Genomic DNA, 21,055 nt, shown 5'->3' with positions numbered 1-21,055 from the left:
CTCCAGCGTTACACTTGATCATTTATTTCCTTACAGAATCATAGCTGCAACAAATACATATGCCAAAGTTATAGAATTCATGCTGTGTGTTCAGAAATAAATGAAATAATTCTGAATAGCCTACCACAAGAAGGCCTATAATTTAGCCACAGATTATCAATAGTTTCTTTATAAAATAATAGCCTAGCTGTGGAGTGTAGCCCAATAACAAGCCTACAGTTGGGAATGCGCAGTAAATCTGTCAGTGAACAAACAGCATGTTGACAAAACAGGCCTTTCTCAATATTTATAATACAATCATGGGAATACACAGATTGGAAAGAAAATGGCTCCTGCTGAAGAGAGAAGACTCGAATCTATCTGTCTGCTGTAGGCTACCAACATATTTGATACACTTCAAAATATTATTTTACAAAGTAAAACAAGAGAGAGAGAGTTTTGGCACAAGTGCATTGGCCATCACCAGAAAGTGAGCTGTGCATCATTGGGAAACTGGAAAGCATTTTTAGGACTATCATTTCCTTCTCATATTGTAGCCTACAATATGTGTCTTCACAAACCTAGGCCTAGGCTATTGATAAATTCAAGACAGGGTCGTTTTTATTGATGTTCAGATTTTCATTTTGTCAGTGTCGAAGTAGCCTGTCCTTTCCATAATGCGATGATATGATGCAATGCTTTATTCGTTTATGCTGCTCATTCCATGGGTAAACGAATGCTCCTGCCACTGTCTCTCCAAAGCATCTTTGACGGGTGTATCCACAGCACTAATTTGCGAGTTACAGGCTGACCACACCGCTCACGTCGCGTGTGCAAGCATTGATAAATAAATTTAGAAATCTATATTATTCAATTATTTCACCCACACTGCTCGCGCGCACCAATGAGCGTCTGCGTTGCTAAGGGGTAAAATAGATGTCAGTTCTATTTGTGACTGCAGTTCGCTCTGCAAGTCCTGTCTCTCCCATCTCCTCATTGGTTTATAGAAGCAGGTACCCACGTGCCATCTCCTCATTGGTTATACCCACGGGGGTGACTGAAAGACGAATGAGGTCAGTAGCTGTAATACACCTAATTTATGAAAGTTGCCCATCACAATATAAAGTCAAGAGAATAAAACTCCTGGAAGGAGGAGTGATGACTAGAAACGATTCGGTTGACCATTTTATGTGTGGATTAATAAGTGGAGTAGAGTATCTTGTGCATTTCAGGTAAAATAAAACTCAATGTTTATATCCCAGGACAAATTAGCTAGCAACAGCAAGCTAGCTAAATAGGACAAATTAGCTAGCAAGTGCAAGCTAGCTAGCTACATTTCCATAAATGTTTAATGCTTTTCGACCTGTCCCCAAATTAATATAATTGGTTCAGAGTTTGTTTTGATATTTTAACCTGCGTGTCATGATCGCGTTTGGTGTGGGGGGACAAAATAAATTTATGCACGATGGCGCACGCGCGCAGCCGGTTTGGGTTCCGTGTTAATAATCTCCCGCTTGTTTAGTAAAGTGTAGCCAGGATCCTTCGCCTTCTGTCTGTTTATCGTACTGGTGCATGTGTGATCAAGTGTGTGTTTGTCATTTATCTGGCGGAGGTTGTTTTTGAGAGGGATTTTTAGCTGACAACAAGCTTGTAGCATGGCTAATAATAGACAGAAAAACGCCTCAAAGCTCAATGTGGAAGAATAATACATATCAAGTACTACACTCCATGAACTACTCAAGTTCTATAAAGATCTAATAGATCTGCAGGTAAATAACTTTAAGTCCTTCCTGCAACTCTTTATGGATTCTACCAACAAAAGTGTTGATGATCTGTTTAAGGATGTAATGGAATTTAAACAGTTTGGAATGTACGCAGTGGGAGGTGGAGCTATAGGGCGAGAATGTCACCAGCCAGACTGCATTCAAAACCATGTCTGAGGATTTCGCAATTTTCCAAACAACACTTGATTGGCACTCTTTCAAAGGAGACTACCTCAAATCAATCAAGACGCAATAACATTTTAATCGAAAGAATTGAGGACGTAAAGACTGAAACATGGCATGACACAGAATCACAAGAAACTCTTGGCAGATCAACCCAAACTGGGCCCTAAACTCATCGTGATGGAGAGGGCACATAGGAATGGACATTTCTTCCCCGATAGACGGTCCAGATCTATTGTGGTGAAACTGCTCATATTCTCAGGAGAGCCAAATGACTGAAGGGAGCCAAAATCTTAATCAAAAGAAAAGGTACTGCTGCCACGACTAGTTGAAGTATGATCAGCTGGTCATTCACCCCCCCCCCCCCCCCCCCCCCCCTCTCTTTCGTAGGCCTATGGCAAGTGACTCCGCTATAGTCAACTGATTTCTGAATTGACATGCACACACACTCAACACATAAACACATATTTATTCTACTTTGTTCATGTGTTTCAACTAATCTCATGACCAAAAACACACATTGCTCTAAATGTCATAATCCTCTGAAGTCCTTAGTGGTGTTATGTGGATTGTGTCAATGTGCATTCCATAGGAAGTGTACCCCTGTTGATAAAAATAACACAAATGTATGGTTGTATTGGACATGCACCGAATACAACAGGTTACCTTACCGTGAAATTCTTACTTACAAGCCCTTAACCAACAATGCAGTTCAAGAAATAGAGTTACGAAAATATTTACGAAATAAATTAAAGTATAAAATAAAAAGTTACATAATACAATTACAATACTGAGGCTATATACAGGGGGTACCACCGGTACAGAGTCAATGTGCAGGGGTACAGGTTAGTCGAGGTAGTTTGTACATGTAGGTAGGGGTAAAGTGACTATGCATAGATAATGAACAGCGAGTAGCTGAAGTGTAAAAAAAAAAAGAGGGGGGGGTCAATGTAAATAGTCCAGGTGGCCATTTGATTAATTGTTCAGCAGTCTTATGGCTTGGGGGTTGAGCCTTTTGGACCTAGTCTTGGCACTACAAAACCTCTTGCCGTGCGGTAGCAGAGAGAACAGTCTATGACTTGGGTGACTGGCGTCTTTGACCATTTTTGGGGACTTCCTCTGACACCACCTAGTATATACAGTTGAAGTCGGAAGTTTACATACACTTAGGTTGGAGTCATTAAAACTCGTTTTTCAACCACTCCACAAATTCCTTGTTAACAAACCATAGTTTTGGCAAGTCGGTTAGGACATCTACTTTGTGCATGACACAAGTAATTTTTCCAACAATTGTTTACAGACAGATTATTTGACTAATAATTTACTGTATCACAATTCCAGTTGGTCAGAAGTTTACATAAACTAAATTGACCGTGCCCTTAACCAGCTTGGAAAATTCCAGAAAATGATGTCATGGCTTTAGAAGCTTCTGATAGGCTAATTGACATCATTTGAGTCAATTGGAGGTGTACCTGTGGATGTATTTCATGGCCAACCTTCAAACTCAGTGCCTCTTTACTTGACATCATGGGAAAATCAAAAGAAAAAATCAGCCAAGACCTCAGAATTTTTTTTTAGACCTCCACAAGTCTGGTCCATTCTGGGAGCAATTTCCAAACGCCTAAAGGTACCATGTTCATCTGTACAAACAATAGTACGCAAGTATATACACCATGGGACCACGTAGCCGTCATACCGCTCAGGAAGGAGACGCGTTCTGTCTCCTAGAGATGAACGTACTCTGGTGCGAAAAGTGCAAATCAATTACAGAACAACAGCAAAGGACCTTGTGAAGATGCTGTAGGAAACAGGTACAAAAGTATCTATATCCACAGTAAAACGAGTCCTATATCACCATAACCTGAAAGGTCGCTCAGCAAGGAAGAAGCCACTGCTCCATAGTGGCACAACAATGGGCCTGCTTGCAAATGGGTCTTCCAAATGGATTATGACCCCAAGCATACTAGCAAAGTTGTGGAAAATGGCTTAATGACAACAAAGTCAAGGTATTGGAGTGGCCATCACAAAGCCCTGACCTCAATCCTATAGACAATTTGTGGGCAGAACTGAAAAAGCTTGTGCAAGCAAGGAGGCCTACAAACCTGACTAAGTTACACCAGCTCTGTCAGGAGGAATGAGACAAAATTCATCCAACTTATTGTGGAAGCTTGTGGAAGGCTACCCAAACCGTTTGACCCAAGTTAAACAATTTAAAGGCAATGCTACCAAATACTAATTGAGTGCATGTAAACTTCTGACCTACTGGGAATGTGATGAAAGAAATAAAAGCTGAAATTAATCATTCTCTCTACTATTATTCTGACATTTCACATTCTTAAAATAAAGTATTTTTTCTTCTGGTTGCACATGTGACATGCTGGTAAAAATTAGGCTACAACAGATTTAAGTTTCCCTGCATTAAAGTTCCCATCCACTAGGAGCCCCGCTTCTGGATGATTATTTTCCTGTTTGCTTATGGCCGTATACAGCTCGTTGAGTGCGGTCTTAGTGCCAGCATCGGTTTGTGGTGGTAAATAGATGGCTACGAAAAATATAGATGAAAACTCTATTGATAGATAGTGTGGTCTACAGTTTATCATGAGGTACTCTACCTCAGGCGAGCAATACCTCGAGACGTCTTTAATATTAGACATTGCACACCAGCTGTTATTGACAAATAGACACACACCAAAACCCCTCGTCTTACCAGACGTAGCTATTCTGTCCTGCCAATGCACGGGAAAAAAAACTCAGCCAACTGTATATTATCCATGTCATCAATCAGCCACGACTCGGTGAAACATAAGATATTATAGTTGTTAATGTCCTGTTGGTAGGATAGTCTTGAGAGGAGATCATCCAGTTTATTTTCCAGTGAATGCACGTTGGCCAGTAGAACAGATCGTAGAGGCGGGTTACCCACTCGCGACAAATTCTCACAAGGCACCCTGATCTCCGCCCCCGGGATTTCAGTATTTTCTTCATGCGAATGACAGGGATTTGGGCCTGGTCTTGGAGAAGCATGTTTCCTTTGCGTCGGACTCATTAAAGAAAAAATCTTCGTCCAGTTTGAGGTGAGTAATTGCTGTTCTGATATCCAGACGCTCTATACGGTCAAAAGAGACGGTAGCAGCAACATTATGTACAAAATAAGTTACAGACAATGCAAAAAAAACACAAAATAGCACAGTTATTTAGTAGCCCGTAAAACAGAAGCCATCCCCTCCAGCACCATTTTCCATTCCGCTCTCTGGATGATGCCGACTGTGTATCTCTCTTAGTTGGCCAGGATATCAACCCTGTCTTTAACCCATTAGATATTAATGATATTGATAATGATATTATAATTCAAAGACAAGCTTATTTCCTGCCTTTAATTTGAACGTTCGCATTCTTCCTAAAAATCATGACCATTTTGTTAATTATCTGTCTTCTTTCAGTCAAAAATGTTCCATTTTTGCCCTTTCAGAAACATGGTTGACTGAAGAGCTTTATGACATGTCTCCTTATAATGCTGTTCACCACTGTAGAACATTCAGAGTGGGAGGAGTGTCCATTTTTGTTCATAAACGTTTTCAATTATTTGTAAGAGAGAACCTCGTACTTACATCTGATAACATTGATGTTGAATCTCTTTTCATAGAAATTCCCTCCTGTTAATTTATTTGGTGGTAAAAAAAAATGTAATTGGATGCATCTATCGGCCACCTGATTCTGACATTGGTAGTTTCATTGATATCCTTGCATCAACCTTGGATTTGATTAATAATGAAGATACAGTGTGTTTTCAATTGGGTGATTACAACATAAACTTATTTAAAATTGAGAACCTATCACGTTTAAGGTAAGACCAAGATGCAGACGGTGTCGAAGTAACAAAAGTTTTTTATTCAAACAGGGGCAGGCAAAAGGACGGGTCAAGGGCAGCAGAGGTCAGTAATCCAGATAGGTGGGGCAAAGGTACAGGGCGGCAGGCAGGGTCAGGGCAGGCAGGAATGGTCAAAACCGGGAAACTAGAAAACAGGAACTATAGCAAAGACAGGAGCAAGGGAAAAAACACTGTGAGACTTGACGAACAAAACTACAAATAGACAAACAGAGAACACAGATATAAATACATGGGAAAATAGGGAAGATGGGCGACACCTGGAGGGGGGTGGAGACAATCACAAATACAGGTGAAACAGATCAGGGTGTGACAGAACTACTGACGTCTGACTTTTTGAATACTTTATACTCTAGCTATCTGTATCCCCTCATCTATAAGCCCACAGGAGTGACCATTTCATCTGACACCCTTATTGATAATATTATTTTACAAATTCTTTGAATAATGTGTCTAATACTGGTATACTTTATACTGACACTTCTGACCACTTTCCAATTTTCCACTTCTCTTTGGCAGCTGGAAATTAACAGATGGGAAAGATTAGTAGCATTAAATGTAGAATATTTAACAAAAGTAGTTGTGAGCGCTGTAAGATGTTGATTGATGATATTTCATGGGATTTTTTGAAAATCAGGCCGATGTGGAGTTTGCTTACCAGACTTTTCTCATCTTTCAATTCTGCATTTCACCACAGCTTTCCCTTTGTTAAACAACATAAAAGAACAGCAGAAGGGTTCTGGAAACCTTGGTTTACAACCGGTAAAAAAAAAAATTGTATCAAAAATGTCTCACAAATACTTTTCCCCTGAATTCTGCAAATTACAAAAAGTGTAAGAACAAATTTACTCAACTACTTCAGATATCCCCCAAATTGTATTTTACTAACAAATTCCAAGAATCCTTAAATAATATAAAATCAACTTGGAAAATCATCAATCAACTGTTGAATAAGAAAAAGGCATTTACAACTATCTCCTCTCAATGTTTTGTTGGAAATAAGACCTATGATCCTGATGTTATTTCATTTGAATATAATAACTTTTTTGTGAATTTGTATTCCTCTCTGTCAAAGAAAATAGAGTATAGACTGATGGAAACCAGTATGAAAAGAGGGAAAGATGGATGGAAGAAGAGAACAAGAATAAGAGCAGGCTGACTGGCCAGTCCGGAGCCTCACCAGTGCTGGTGTCCGTGGTGTGGTGTGGTGAATGCCGGGGGCATAGACACCACCCTATGCCCTTGCCATACACCACATGAGGGCAAGGACTGACCAGCGGTTAGGGATCACACCTGTTGCTCCATCACTATTTCACACCACTGCTTACCCTGGCCAATACATTTTCAAACCTTCCTGAGATGTTGTTTGAACATTTCCTCTCATATGTGGGGTGTTGCAGAGCTTGTAAGTCCTCTGTTGTCTTTCCCACCTTTCTTCCCTGCAGTGTGGTCCATTGGTGTGGTCAGTGAAAAAGAGAGAAAGGCAAAATGAAAGCAAAATATAGATGGAACTCCTGAGTGCTGTAAAGGTGTCCTCCTCACCCCAGATCCCTCTTCAACCCCTGCTTCCCCCCAGCAGCGTCATGGCAACAGCCAGGCATCAGCTTACCTTGGGAGGAACAGTGGTGTCCAGTCAGACAAGCTACCATGCCTCTCACATAAACACATCTAACAGTAACTGCCTAGCCCTAGATCTAATTCCACCTCACTGGCTGCCAGTAGTAGACTAGTGGAAGGCCGAAATGGCCATGTCCGAATACCCATATTAGCGTAGGCCAGTTAACATGACCTTTAGTGATCTCCTGAGTGGCGCAGCGGTCTAAGGCATTGCAGTGCTAGTGGCGTCACTACAGACCCGGGTTCGATCCCAGGCTGTGTTGCAGCCAGCCGCAACCGGGAGACCCATGAGGCGCCATACAATTAGCCCCGTGTCGTCCGGGTTTGGGGAGGGTTTGGCCGGCTGGGATGTCCTTGTCCCATCGCACTCTAGCGACTCCTTGTGGCGGGCCGGACGCATGCATGCTGACTTTGTACGGTGTTTCATCCGACACATTGGTGTGGATAGCTTCCGGGTTAAGCGAGCAGTGTGTCAAGAAGCAATGCAGCTTGGCAGAGTCGTGTTTCAGAGTACGCATGGTTCTTGTCCTTCGCATCTCCCTTACGGTAATTGCAGCGATGGGACAAGACTGTAACTGGATGTCATGAAAACGGGTAAAAACATACCTACAAAAATAAATTACCTTTATGAATTATGAAGCCTTTATGTGTTTTTTATTATTACAAAAAGTATTTAAAATTTACAAAAGGAGACGTTAGCTGATGAAGATTATCTCATAGAATAAAACGTATAAGATTTTCTAAACCTGTGTTTACCACAGACCTCGTTTTCTGTGTTTATTCCAAAACTCTATTCTTTCCCCATTCCTTCTAAATAGTATGCAAAAAAATGTAGTTTCATAGTATGTGAAATTTCGAAAATACTACTCTGAATGAGTAATCTAATGAGGGATTGAGTTGACTCCCGCCATTCGTTCATTCTTCTTCTTTGGGATTTGGTTGGCGGATCGCATCTCATTTTTAGGTGAATACACCGCCACCTACTGTCAAGGCCTACCTACATTCAACTCTCTTCATTCATCCTGTTCCTCTAAGAAAGTGAAATATAACCCTAGACACCACCACCTTCACTCATTAAAACCCCACTACCCTATTCCACTACTTTGACCTTATCTACTCCTGCACCATGTCAACGGCCTGGGAGGATGGGATACCACCCCTCAACGCACCCTGGAACTCTTCTGAAGTCAAATCTTGTATACCCAAATATTTCTCTGCAGCTACCACCACAACATAAATTCTCTGTGATTTATGTTCCAATTCCAGCATTACAGTTAACAACCATTGCTATGAACGCGCTATCCCTCTGTGCTGGCACAAATCTACTACTCACTGGCATCTTCTAAGGATCCCTCACCCTGACCCATCCTCCTCCACTTTCTTCACTGCCTCAGCATACAACACCCTTTGCACTACTTTGACTTTAGCCACTTCAACCTGCCTCTCTCACACTGGACCCCTTCCAATCCCCAGCAACATGAGCACCCCTACAGTTGACACACACAACTTTATCCACCAAAACTACACAATCCTGCACACTTCCCACGTCTTGGAATCTCCCTCCAACACTGCTGCAACATGACCATGTGGCACCTGAAACCGCACAATGGATTCTGACAACTGATATCCTAACATGACTTTGTCTGGTAGAGACTCAAAACTCAAGAGGACTGACAATGACGCCTCTGTTTCACCACGCTCCCCACCTCTACGTTGCACCAAACGGGCAGGCGTCACAAACACCAGGAATTTTCCATTTAATTTGCTCTACCTCCTCGCTTAACTTTACCCTAGAATTCACTCCTTTCAATGGTGCCCTGTTCCTAAGAGCAAAGCAAGAAACCGATATTGACCCAAGTTGGCTGATACTGAGCGCCTGTTCCCACTGGTCAGAAGAAACCTTCACTGATTCAACTGACCCCAACTCCTTTCTCACCCACCATGAAACCACAAATGGATCAGCCAAAAGGCAAGGGTCCACTTTCTCCAAAAATTCCACTCCACTTCTAATTTATTTATAAAGCCCTTTTTAACATCAGCAGATGTCACAAAGTGCTTATACAGAAACACAGCCTAAAACCCAAACAGCAAGCAATGCAGATGTAGAAGCATGGTGGCTAGGAAAAACTCCCAAGAAAGGCAGGAACCTAAGAAGAGACCTAGAGAGGAACCAGGCTCAGAGGGGTGGCCCTCTTCTGGCTGTGCCGGGTGGAGAATATAAGAGTACATGCCCATTAAGGCCAGATTGTTCTTCAAGATGTTCAAACGTTCACAGATGACCAGAAGAGTCTAATAATAATCACAGTAGTTGTAGAGGGTGCAACAGAACAGTACCTCAGGAGTAAATGTCAGTTGGCTTTTCATAGCTGAGAATTCAGAGGTTGAGACAGCAGGTGCAGGAGAGAGAGGGAGAGTCGAAAACAGCAGGTCCTGGACAAGGTAGCACATCTAGTGAACAGGTCAGGGTTCCATAGCCGCAGGCAGAACAGTTGAAGCTGGAGCAACAGCACAACCAGGTGGACCGTTGACAGCCCGGAGTCATCAGGCCGGGTAGTCCTGAGACATAGTCCTAGGGCTAATGTCCTCCGGGGAAGGAGGGAAAGAGCTTCTTCTTTGTCATGTCTGACACCATTCTTCCTCAACATAGATCTTCCTACTCGGCTCTTCTTCTTCCTCGCTGTCTATAATCACATCTATCCATTCACCACGCTCAAGCTGCGCCTTCATCCGCTGTATTGCTTGCAGAACACACACTAATGCCATTTCTCCAAAACCCAACTTCTGTTCCTTAGCTCATTTTACAAATCCCTGCTTTCTTCCTCTTCCAAATCTATTTGTTCATTTTGGTGCAGTGCGTCAATTTATCTGATTATCAGCTGTTGCCAAACACCTGAGTCAGAAAAGATGAGTGAATTCTACTCATAGAGACTGATAGAGGCCTCTAGAGGCCAAAAGGACGTTTTAGCATGAGCAGTGCCATAAGAGAAATAGTAAGGGCGTCTTTTTGTAGTCACTAATTCCGCCATGGAGCGTTGGACAAAGCCTATGGGGAAAAATAATAGCATTTTTGTAGGGTTGTTGGATAAACCCTGAAACTAATGTCAGTGGTAAGCGTTTGTCATGTAGCAAGAGTCGAGTGAAGACGGAACAGATTCGGTTCAGTCCAGTCAGTCATCCTGATGAACCCTTCCCAGCTAGCTATTTTATGCTCTTGGCTAGAAACTTCAGCGAGAATTTAAACTTGTCTGCCTAAGTTGGGAGTGTTCAGAATCATTCCATTTTTATCTGACTATTTAGTTTTCTTTAGTAGTTTAGACATTAATGGTGAAAATCACTACAATAAATGTGGTTTAGCACCCTGGCCTGATATTGGCTACACTATTTATCAACTTCCCTCTCCTTACAGCAAGTGGGATCGAAGGACACTGTGCCCATGTTGTTGTGTTGTCGACAGTGTAGTGTAGACTGTATCACGGTGACATCCAGATGGTTACTACCAATATTACAAGTTATTTATTGTGTAGAAATAACTGTCCTACTCTAATTAAAATCAAGCTGGATGGAACAAATTGGAGATGGTGACCAATACTAAAAGCTATTTCTCCTTCGCCCATCAAAACAAAAAATGTACAAGTTTTAACTAGTCTCATGCTGCTGCTGTTGCCAGCATAAACTATCTGGGAAGGGCTTATCAGGATGATGACTGAACCAAATCCATGATCTCAACTCAAAGCTGTGCGACATACGTCATCCATTTGTCCACCAAGCCTGTCTGTATAGCTTCTCCCGATTCCAACGAGTTGTAGTCTCAATGGCACTGCCCATGCTGTCAAAGACACTATAATAGCACAGATATAAAGATGAGTCCTCTATCTATCTCTATGATTCTACTAGATCGAATGCCGAAATTAGTATGCAGTTTAAGTATGTAGTATGCTACTATGGGTATTCGGACACCGCCACTCTCTTTATGATTTGCAGGAGTTGGAATGTTCTGGTGAAGGTCACTTTCACTTTGAAGGTCACTTTCAAAATGTCTACCCTTTTCTGTATGGATTTCGAGGTGTGCTCCAAAATGAGAAATATAGGAGTGGTGGTAAATACACAATAGGCCTTGGCAGGCAGGCATAGCGCAACCGATCCAAGTCAAAGGGACATGAATGCAGTGTTGTGTGTAATGAGTTGTTTTGCCACATGGTGGCGCTGAGTAACAACTCAATATTACCTCATGGCCTGTTACAGTGCAAGTACGTGCTCTGAGTCTAGTATTATGTGTGCTATTATGGCATGTGGAACATTGCGAAACACATCGCCTTATAAGTTAAATGAAAAGAAGCCCCCTAATAGTAGTGCACTGTACATCAGCATGTGCGAGATAAAGCTATCCTATGAATTTATTTTGAGAAAGCAAAGCACTTATGCAGTGCATGTGATGCAAGTCTAAAAAGCATTGTTTGCTGTTGGTAAAGGCTGAGACATCACTGTGCAGGTGTTGTTTTGTATTGACTTCCTCCTGGTGGCTCTGGTAATTGCTGGATCATGGTCTGACTAGCGAGAAGAGGCCCTTGTATCCAACCACAGCTCGTCTGATGTATTTAGATGGGAGGGAGCGCCGCTCATCCCTATAATACCCTAATCAGCATTCACACCTCGCCGGGATGATTCGAGACAATGGCTTTTTATTGTGGAAGTGATCTCATTGCAGAGTGGCAGAATCAGCCTTTTACAGCCCATCTCCTCCAGGCCTCATCCATCACTGGGTGTCCAGGAGACAGAGGTGGCGGACACACACTAACTCACTTAGAGAAAGTGACATATAGGGATGTCACTCACACACTAACTCACTTTGGGAAGGTGACATATTGGGATGTCACACGCCATTACTAACTCACTTAGACGCAGCCAATGTAGCTAATTTTTGGGGGGGCTGCCCGACTCCCACGATGCCCCATTTCAGCTTGAATGACTGGTAAGTAAACCGATGGATGTCGGCTACACTCGTTCTTTCATCCATCCGTCCATCCACCTTGAGTATGCTCTGTGCAATTAGTCTCACAGCTGACACTCTGACCTGGGCCGTCCTCCTTCTCCCCTTTTCTCTTGTCCCCTCTCCTCTCATCCCCTCTTGTCCTCTCTACTCTCCTCTTGAAAATGGGTTTTCTTAACTTTTCTTATAATGAAGACAGTACTTGACAATTACAATGCACAATTCTGTAGTCACCGTGTCTGAATCCTATTTGTAGATGTAATGAGCGCCCACTGCATTTGTAATAACCAGTAATGATATATTGATATCTAAAGCCATGCAACCATAGCTAATGCTTCCATTATTGACTCTGAACACAATAGTTGAGCGTGTAATGCAATAGAAAGGTTTGCTCCATCCTTCTGTACTCTGAAAATGAAAGACACAATGGTTCATCATGATTTTAATTCTCCAATTACTTTTTTTCTGTAATGAACGTCTACACTCATCCTTTTGAGTGATGATTTGTAATTCATTTAGTTACATTGTGCTGGATGAAATCATTATATCGTACTGAGAAGGGTTTCACTTGGATTGGATTCGTTTTCCTTTGAAGGAATATAATGCAATAGTGTGACTTGCAACTCAGTCCTAGCATTACATGTAGGTGTCTATCAACAGACCCACATTCCCATAGGGGTTATTTATTCCACCATATAGCAGATATACCCCTCTATACCCATGTTAATGGCAATCATTCAATCTTATGTTTTGGTACTGAAGCAATTATAAACCAGGTTGATATTTCAATAATTATTTTCTTATTTGTGCCAAGTTTTCCCTGTTAGGTTTGTGCAGTAACATGCAGTCTGTGATTGTCCCTGTCACGTGCCTGCGTTCATTCATTTGTTTCCTGAAAAACCTTGACACACTGTTCCCAGGGGTGGATTTTACACTTCATTAAAACAATGGACTTAATTATGGATCCTCTATTATGGGACACTCCCCCTCGTCCCAGCCCATACACTTCCTTCTCACCTGTCCAATAGGCACGCCTCAATCCAATAATCATGGCCACCTTGGGACAGGAGGCGCTGCCATAGACAATGGTTCAAAGTGACAGCAGCCTGTTGTCTGACATAAGTCACTCCGGTAGCCTCTGGGTGTCTATAATTTATACTAAGGTCCCACAAAGTGCCTCCATCTTTCTCTACTCCACCTCTTCTCTTCTCCTCACTGATCACCTCCATTTCTACCCCTCTCCATTCCTTCACTATATCCCTCTTCTCTTCCCTCCTTTCATTTCCCCTCTCTTTATCACTAGCCCTGTTTATACCTGTTGCTAACATGGGTCCTTTGTCGCGATCTTGTCTAGATTCAGATTTTACCCATATTTCCAGAAATGTGTCTACACATGGTATTAAAATGTGTCTGTTATTCATCCAATGTGTCTGCATTTTGACCACATTTCCTGGCACCTTCCTTTATGCAAATTATTTCAAAGCTATTCTTTCAAAATATTTTTTGTTTATTGTAAGACACATATTGATGTAATCAGTCAATCGTTTCTCTGTCCATATCTGTCTATACGTGTAAGATGTCCAGACAATGCATGTCTGACTACCTCCAGAGGTGGGCAGGATGATCTGATCACAATGTGTCTTTTGATTGTCTACACCCGTCTAAAAATGTGGCACAATCAGAATGTGGACAAGATCAGGACAAAGGACGCAAGTTAGAACCAGGTTTAAATGAGGCTTGTGAGGATCTCCCCCTCCCAGCAGTCTGACAGGGAATTATGAATGTGTCATAAACCTAGAATAGGATGAAGACTCTTTCAAACTTGAAGCATCTTTATTGCCCTAGAATCCTGAGAATGGTAGTAGTAGTAGTAGTAGTAGCGTACATCTCATCTGAACATGGGTTACATCTCTGTTGGCGCTGGACTTTATATAGGCCTACAGAATACATACATTTACATCCCCTCCACACAGTATTGCTGGATCACACTTTATAATATACTTTGTCACAAAAATATACAGATTATTCCATTACAGTGCACAGATGGAGCAAATAATGGACTTCTGAGATAAATGCATGACAGTTGTCAGTAGTAACATTCCTACCAATTTAGTTTCCCTTCATTTGAACATTTATGATTTTCAGACATTTCTAGTTTCTGGAACAGAAACACACAGAGACACATTTGAAATACCATCACCAGATCTTCATCATAAGAAAGAAAAGCAGTGTTTTGCACAATTCTGTAATCTACAACTCAATGCAAAAAATACAATGTTTCAATGCACTGTACATTATTATATCGCCTTAGATGCTATGTTATAGTACAGGTATCAGTGCCATGAGTTTAGTTGTGAAGCTAGTACAAAATGTTTTATTTACTTATTAAAACAAAAGTACTTAAAAATCTTACGAAATTGATCTATATTTGTTCCTCTTATTTTCCATTAATGCCACACTGGTAAATAAAAAACAAAACAACAAAATAATCAAGCCAACAATAAATACATCTCATTTTCAATTTCTCCCCTCACCTTCATAATCTGTGGGTCAAATTTACTTCATGTCTTTCCCTGAAAATATTTCAGTAATATCAAGTGACCCTAACTTCTGCTAGTTAAGTATCTTACGGGACACCATACTTTATTGTGACCATTTGCCGCATTGTTTAACTGTGTATCCCACACCATTCTTTGGCAAGACTGTCCACAGTTCTTTTTATTTAAAAAAAGAAGAGTTATTAAAGCACTACAATGCAAGATGAACAGGCTTAGAGCTGGTTTCACACAAATAATAATCCTAGAGGATCTTCAAGTTTTGTGTCTTTCTTCCTTTTCACTAGCAATGTTTACGTACATATCAATAACTACCATCAAAATCCCTTGGAAGGTAGTTATCCCTGTCACTGAGGTGATGTCAGTCCTTCCTCCTCTCCTTTCTTCTCCTCTCCTCTCCTCCTGAGTTTGTGAGCAGGGCTGTGTTAGCCTTGTCAAGTACCACTTCCTGCATTCATTTTGACCTTTATGACATCACTACCCTATCCTTCCTTTATGTGATCCTAGTCCCACATGGCTGGTCAGGCCTTGGCTTCCAGCAGTTCCAGGAACAGCTTGTGCATGGGCACACGGCCTTCTTGCTTGATGCTGCAGAAGTGCTGGACGGCCCTGGCAGCCGTCTGCCGGAGCAGGGGCAGGGTCATGATGATCTTGCCTGCCCGCCGAGGGTCCTCTGTGTGCTGGGCACTCTCATAGTCCTGCAGGGCCCCATGGAGCACATCCTGGAGCCTCTGGACTGCCTCCACGTCCTCTATCTGCATGGAGTCTGTGGAGAGAGGGGGAGGGGGAAAACAGATGGAAAGGGAGAAGTAGGGTTAAGATGTTGTTGGCATATACTGTATGCAGAGATTGAACGCAAGAAAAGCCAAATAGCCATTGGAAAAGACATGCCTGACTCAATGTAAATTATACCAACATCAACAGTGAAGTTCCATACCTGAGTTAGCCAGCGCAATGGCCTTGACAATAACAAATTCCTCTTTTTCTATTCTCATGGCTTTGTATTTCTTCACCAGCTGCAGTATGGCGTTGTTTAGGTCCAGTACACCTGCCAGTTTGGACTGCTCCTCATCCATGATGTAGTCCTCAGCATACACCAGCTTATCCTCCAAGGCCAGCGAGCGAAACACCACGCGCAGGATCAGAATCTCCATCCAACCGCTCTGCAGTAGACTCATCTGGTCTGCCAGCGAGAGTGAGGGGAAACCTGTAGAAAGAGGGATGGAGAAAAGGGAGAAATTGAGAGGTTAGAGCTAGCTAGGTCAAATTAGGGATAAAGAGAGAAAGGGAAATGAAGACATATCTTAATTGAAAAGATACAAATGAAAAATACAAAGGTTTCAAAAACATCTGCACTCGAAAATGTAATTGTGATGGTTTCAGTCAGAGTGGCTGGACCTATTGGAGATATTAGACCAAGGTCAACCGAAGGGTTACTGGCCGTGGGGTCAGTTGGGGTAGAGGGACAGAGGCAGGAGGTGTAGAGCAGTTTAATAGTGAAATTCCTAAGTTGTCCATCCAATAAAGACACCCCGTTTGAGCGACAAATACACCCCCATGTGAGCATGATTAGATCCACACACTCAGTCTCCTCACACACACCCACACAGCATAATCAAATTAAAAAAACTTTGATTACTTTACAGAATGAAGGAGGGGGAGGCTTTTATTTTTGACACCATCAGTGATTCTTATCAGGGTCCGGGCACTTTTACAATCACCACGGTGACGCCTGTGGCTCCCGCCCCTCTCTTATCTCTCCCAGATTGATTGGAACGCCGTCTGTGGACTCTTTCATTGGTCGATAGGGATCTGCTTTCCAGTATGGAACGATTGATCAGTAGAGGAGGGAGAAGCATTGTGTAAACCTGTGTCTTTGTCTTTGAGGACACCTCTATATGGTCACACACAATGGGACACACACTGTAAAGGAGCATCAGCAACGTCTTCTGTCCCACAGAGACAAGACAATGCCAGCAGAGACAAACAAAGAGGTCCTCTTTTTAACCATGGGATGGCATACTCAAAGCTGTTGTAAGGGTTGCGGGTATGTGGAGATCTTGGGACAATGATATGCTCACATGCTTCAATTTGAGAGGGTTATCTGGGCTTGAAGGGTTCAGCTGAGCCCCTACAGACACACAGACATACTTACCTCACAGCCAACTTACGGCAGGCTAAAAAAGGCCAAAGCGTGGGGTGAGAGAGGGTCTTACAGCTCATCTTCTCCTAGCCTGGCCCTCAGACAGAATCAATGTCAGTCTTCATGACAGAACCAGACAGGGGAGGGGAGGGGAGGGGGGGACTCACCTCCCCCTGGGCAGTAGCAAATACAGCCTGTGCCCCTCTGCCAGGACACTGGTTCCTCCAGCCATGGGCTGTAGCCTGCCACTCACACAGAGCTGATGTGACACCACCATTACGGTGCTACAATTGGTGTAGAGCTGAGAGTACTTTCCCTCTGTCCCTCCTCTCTTTGTCCTTTTCTACTTTCTCCCTCTCACAGCATCTATCTGACTATCTCTATCGCAATCTCTCTCTCAATCACTATCATCCCACTCTCTCAGTTTCTCTTTCAGTCTCTCTCCTTCTCTGTCACCCCCTGAGGTGGGTCCCTGGTGTGTCTGCTCTGGTTGTTTCTCATGACTGCTCCACTCCCCCAGACAGGAAAACACTCCACTGGCAAATGGCTACAAATACATACAAACATATGACTGACTGTGTTTGACTCCCACTCTGACAGTAAACACTGGTGACAAGCAGAGAAGAAGAGGTCCAAGGCAGCCAATAGGGGAACGCTTTGTTGCTTTTCCTCCTTTCTTTGAGAACAATGAAAGTGCTGATCAGGAAAGTCTGCACACACACACCTGCTTAGGTAGCTTGTTGTGTAAGCATTACTGGACAAAAATCAACAAAAATACAGGTGTTTCCCGAGTTATGTTTTGGGTGTGAACAGGACATTAACTGCTGATAGAGGAGAGAGATGTTCATCCGAGTGAGAGAGAGACAAAGCTTGGGGAAAGAGAGAGAGGTGAAAAAGATACTGAGTATATGGTCATATCTACCATCACTGCTATCTACTTGGCTGCCATATTTTTGTGGAAAGCCATTAGATTCCTTAAAGTTTGTGTACCCTGACAAATTATGTAACAGCACTTATGTAAGGAAATTCAACAGTTCAACAATACAATTAAAGTTTATTAAACAAAATCTCACGTTGTTTGGTTAAACGAGGCAGGACAATTATACAGTTAGATATCTAATCCTGTCTGTCACCATGGGTGAAGTTGTGGGAGGGACTAGTTTTCCCAGTTAGCCCAGATCAACACAGCTGGCCCACACCCAAGGGCTTTTCCAAAACAAAGACTTCCCAGAGAGAGAGTGACAGAGACAGGGCTGTCACAAGCTCAACCATGTATCCACAACAGGTTGGAATGCAAACTCAACAGAGGGGGGCGAAGAAAGATGGCGTCTTCCTCTTTATCGCCACCATTAGCGTGTGTCCGATGATCCATATGTGTTGTCACTACACAACTAAACCCTGGCTTGCTTAAACAGCTTATTTAGCTTCCTATGCCCTCCATCCAGGAGAGCACTAATTAGGAGGAGTCCTCCCTACACACTCCTCTTAGTGGCAGGGAGGAAGGAGGGAAACATTTAGAGTACTAATACTTTCAGGTAGTACTAGGCTCTGGCACATGGTCAAGTGACCAATGGCGGAGAAAATACCCCCCCCCCCCCCAAAAAAAAAAAGAAATAAAAACAATATTATTATATTGTCGGGCTCCCCAGATAGCACATGAACTCGTCATTACACGGAACAAAAATATAAATGCAACATGGAGCAATTTCAAATATTTTACTGTGTTACAGTTCATATCAGTCCATTTAAATAAATGTATTAGGCCCTAATCTATGGATTCCACATGACTGGGAATACAGATATGCATCTGTTTGTCACAGATACCTTGTATCAGACAACCAGTCAGTATCTGGTGTGACCACCATTTGCCTCATGCAGCACGACATTCCTTTATATAGAGTTGATCAGTCTGTTGATTGTGGCCTGTGGAAAGTTGTCCCATTCCTCTTCAATGGCTATGCGAAGTTGCTGGATATTGGCTGGAACTAGAAGACGCTGTACACATCGATCCGGAGCATCCCAAACATGCTCAATGGGTGACATGTCTGATGAGGCCATGGAAGAACTGGGACATTTTTTGCTTCCAGAAGTTGTGTAGAGATTCTTGTGACATGGGGCCATACATTATCATGCTGAAACATGAGGTGATTGCAGTGGATGGATGGCATCTCTGTGCATGCGAATTGCCATCGATAAAATGAAATTGTGTTTGTGGTCCGTAGCTTATGCCTGCCCATACATAACCTCACCGCCACCATGGGGCACTCTGTTCACAACGTTGACATCAGCAAACCGCTCGCCCACACGACGGTACAGTTGAAACAGGGAATCATCCGTGAAGAGCACACTTCTCCAGCATGCCAGTGGCCATCGAAGGTGAGCATTTGCCCACTGAAGTTGGTTATGACGCCGAACTGCAGTTAGGTGAAGACCCTGGTGAGGCCAACGAGCATGCAGATGAGCTTCCTTGAGACGGTTTCTGACAGTTTGTGCAGAAACTCTTCACCTGTCCGGGTGTGGAGGTCCTGGGCTGGCATGTGAAGCCAGATGTGGAGGTCCTGGGTTGGCATGGTTGCACGTGGTCTGCGATTGTGAAATGACCTTGGAGGCGGCTTATGGTAAAGACATTGAATTCTCTGGCAACAGCTCTGGTTGACATTCCTGCAGTCAGCATGCCAATTGCAAGCTCCCTCAAAACTTCAGACATCTGTGGCATTGTGTTGTGGACAAAACTGCACATTTTAGTGGCCTTTTTTTGTCCCCAGCACAAGGTGCACCTGTGTAATGATCATGCAGTTTAAGCAGCTTCTTGATATGCCACACCTGTCAGGTGGATGGATTATCTTGGCAAATGAGAATTGCTCACTAACAGGGATGTAAACACATTTGCGCATAACATTTAAGGGAAATACGTTTTTTGTGCATATAGAACATTTCTGGGATCTTTTATTTCAATTTATGAAACATGGGACCAACACTTTATATTTTGTGTTACATTTTTGTTTTTCTCAGTCTAATGGCAAAATGTGTAGAATAGCAGGAAATTAGCTCAGGGATTATTTGAGTTTAACATTTAAATTTAGGGGAAATTTATAATGGAAAGATGTATATTGTTCATTTCCATGTGAGCTCTATGCCTGGAAATGCCATTGTCCAGAGCAAAGGATGCCAATTTCAAACTCTCCAAAAAAGGGTTTACAATTTAACTGAATGTATGTAGTTTCTTTCTGTGACTTTAAATAATATTTCTTTTAAAACTGTGATTCCTAAAAGATGTGTACGGAGATGTGGTCAACTCCGTCAGATTTGTCTAAAATCCTAAATGAATCAGGAAAGAGCAGGGTCAGCGATACCCTTAAGGATCCCTTATTCATGTCCTCATTACATGTAAGTGCAACAGGACCACTCATGGTCTGTATTCTCTACTTTTGATAGATTTAAACAAACAATATTTGAATCACCATGGTCACAACTATAAACAGTCAACTCCATCTGCCTGAAAGATTCAAATAGAATAGGAATTTTGGTTCAAATATGTTCAATTTAATTAGGTTTTAGTCATAAAGCAAACATTCAGAGTGCTGAAAGTCCTGATAAAATGGTTATTTTTGCATTGGGGATTTTTAAATGAATCATTTTCCATATTTTACAAATGTTTGTATTGAACTTAGACCGAAATAAGACAGAATATGTGTGTTTTGAGTATCTGTTGTCAACTCTGTCATTGATGGCTAACCCCCTTTTTGTCAATATTCTGAAAAAATATTGAAATCACTGTTCTGCAACATATGCTCAAACAATTTAAGTATTTGTTGTTCTAGACATAAGGGATAATGGGGCCCCGCGGAACTGCGCCATGCCACTGCAAGTGACACATCCATACCTTGGTTTAGCAGAGCACAGACATGTACATACACACAGATTCATACTGTTTTCTGTGTC

At 42.4% G+C, this 21,055-nt stretch overlaps 1 protein-coding gene across 2 annotated transcripts in view; it reads right to left on the bottom strand.

Annotated features, from left to right (window-relative positions):
* Positions 1-14,229: 14,229 nt before the first annotated feature.
* The window catches only part of LOC110522310 (estrogen-related receptor gamma), a 45,178-nt gene continuing 38,352 nt past the window's right edge, over positions 14,230-21,055 (bottom strand). For both annotated transcript variants that reach the window (XM_021600612.2, XM_021600611.2), the window contains exons 7-8: positions 15,908-16,177; positions 14,230-15,736 (exon numbers count right to left, since the gene is read on the bottom strand). In XM_021600612.2, coding sequence (XP_021456287.1) covers positions 15,492-15,736; positions 15,908-16,177 — 515 coding nt within the window. In that variant the 3' untranslated portion in view covers positions 14,230-15,491. The remainder of the gene's footprint in view (positions 15,737-15,907; positions 16,178-21,055) is intronic.

Source organism: Oncorhynchus mykiss, chromosome 4, assembly GCF_013265735.2.
Source record: "Oncorhynchus mykiss isolate Arlee chromosome 4, USDA_OmykA_1.1, whole genome shotgun sequence".
NCBI lineage: Eukaryota > Metazoa > Chordata > Actinopteri > Salmoniformes > Salmonidae > Oncorhynchus > Oncorhynchus mykiss.
The sequence above is the reverse complement of the archived record's forward strand: the minus strand, read 5'-3'. Positions and strand labels throughout refer to the sequence as shown.